The 2,078-nt window shown below is 55.7% G+C and overlaps 1 protein-coding gene across 1 annotated transcript in view; it reads left to right on the top strand.

The window, feature by feature from the left end:
• Window positions 1–1,802: 1,802 nt before the first annotated feature.
• HOXD8 (homeobox D8) overlaps window positions 1,803–2,078 on the top strand; it is a 2,865-nt gene continuing 2,589 nt past the window's right edge. The window contains exon 1 of the mRNA XM_006151132.2: window positions 1,803–1,882. Within this exon, the coding sequence (XP_006151194.1) occupies window positions 1,803–1,882 (80 nt within the window). The remainder of the gene's footprint in view (window positions 1,883–2,078) is intronic.

Genomic DNA, 2,078 nt, shown 5'->3' with positions numbered 1-2,078 from the left:
TTCTGAGTTGAAGGAAGTTACCTGGCCATTACCAGCAGTAAATAAAAATAAAACCAAAATTCAACCTTGTCCTTCTCCATCCCCACAACAGAAAGCTTCTGCATGCCCTAGTTTAAAAATTAAATAAAGCACGTCATTATCATTTCCAGATTCATTAAGATCCGTTTACCTTAACCATTTGTAGCCATTTCTTGTAGAAATTATTGTCATACATGATTATCTTGCTATGCCTTTCCATCTCCACCTTATTTTCTTCATTTGTAAAAATGATATTCAGTCCACACCAAAAAACCTCAGGCTCTCACACAGGCTGGGCCAGCCCACATGGAGTGAAGGTAGTTGAAGTCACTGGCCTGCTGTATCTTTGAGGCCATGGAGGTGGGGGGATTTTAGACATTTGCATTTGGCATAGAAAGTCAGCGTGGTGGTTTTGCTTTAAGCGGAAACGTCCACAGCGGGTCTAGGACTTGTCCTGGAGGTCAGTTCCCAAGGCCAGTGGGTCTGGTGCCCTTAGGACACTGGGTTATCCTAAAGGAAAAGGGGCCCAGTCAACCAAAAAGCCCACCAAAAGAGCCAAGTAAGCGAGGGAAAAAACATCCAACGGACATCTTACTTTTATTGTGCATTAAAACAGAGAAGACAGAAAAAGTGAGCGGGTAAGCAGCTGGCCGTGTAATGCCAAGCAGCTTGGAAGAGAGCTTCTAAAATCAGCAATGTTTTGCTATTCACAATCGACTTGCCCACACGACGGGGGCTGCTTATCTCATTGCCCGTCGGCTACGGTGAGTCTTCTCTTTTGGAAAAATTAGGAACTTTGAGGCCCGCGCTTGCTCCCAACAGTTAGTTCACAGGCTTGGCAGTCGAACTAGAATGGTTAGCAGGAGATGGGGGCCGCCTGCAGCTGCCTGGAACCGGTGCGATCCGAACGCCGGCCAGGAGGCTCCGCAAGAGGACTGGGGCGTCGGCCCCCCGCACTCCTCCCGGAGCCACAGCGTGGGTCCGAGGGCCGGGAGCTGCGCGCCTGCCCGAGGAAATACCACCCACCCCAGCGCGGGTCCTCCTTCCCGCCTTGGAACATTTCCGTGGCTCTTCTATTAGTTTCTCAGCAGTCCTAATGCCCCCCTTCACATTCTTTAGCCTCCCCCCTGCGCCGGGTGCTGACGTCTATCAAGGGTGAAATGATGGAAACTATATTCATGGGCATGATTTCCATTAAATATCAATTAACCTGGGAGCCTTAGCCAGGCATGCAGTGCGTCAAGGGTAAATGTACATCTCATTTCCACAAGGCCCCCACGGCTGGAAGAGAAGGGCTTTGACTCGCTTTGATAACGCCAGGATTTGGGGCCACGCTTGAGGCCTCTAGTGAAGTCACTTCGAAAGGCCCAAACTCAAAGGCACTGTCCGCTCCGTCAGTACCGCTTGTCCACGTTCCCCGAGCTGCTCCCGCATGTCCAGAGATGCAAAAGCCACGGCCAATCTCTTTTGAGCGGCCCCAGGGGATGGGGACGGAATCGTTTGTTCCGCAGGCTCCTGGGAGTGGCCGCCCTGCCTCCCCCAAGTGTAAGGTTCTGCCGCGCCCCCTCCCCTCGGGCTCTGGCCCACATTCCGCGACCCAGGGGGCACAGCCAGCCCTTGGCTGAGCGGCTTTACGGGCCCCCTTTAAGGCCGGCGGAGGCATCTCGGGGCCGGCGTGAGGCGTCCCGTCGGGCGCAGCGAGCGACTCGCCTCCGCGCGGATCCCTCCGCGCAGTTATCTCGCCCCCATCTCGCTACCTCTCCTCGCTGTGGCTTGGTGCGAAAATGCCTCGCCGGCGCGCACCGGGGCGGCAGCCTCGGCGGCGGCGGCGAGAGCAGTGGGAGGGGGCCGGGGGGGAGGCGAGGTGAGAGGTGGCGGCGGGCAGAGGGTGTTTTTTTTCTTTTCCCTCCAGAGCGGGGGTTTGTAAACTGAAGCCAAAGACTGTCCCCGTGGGCCGGGCGCACTTTTTTTCTGGTCCCTGTGCGCTCAGGGCCGCCTGGTGCTTGAGAGGAAACAGTGGAGGCAGCGGGGCAGGTCACCCGGGGCGCCGGCAATTATAT

This window comes from Tupaia chinensis, unplaced genomic scaffold (assembly GCF_000334495.1).
Source record: "Tupaia chinensis unplaced genomic scaffold, TupChi_1.0 Scaffold000314_1, whole genome shotgun sequence".
Lineage (NCBI taxonomy): Eukaryota > Metazoa > Chordata > Mammalia > Scandentia > Tupaiidae > Tupaia > Tupaia belangeri.
The sequence above is the reverse complement of the archived record's forward strand: the minus strand, read 5'-3'. Positions and strand labels throughout refer to the sequence as shown.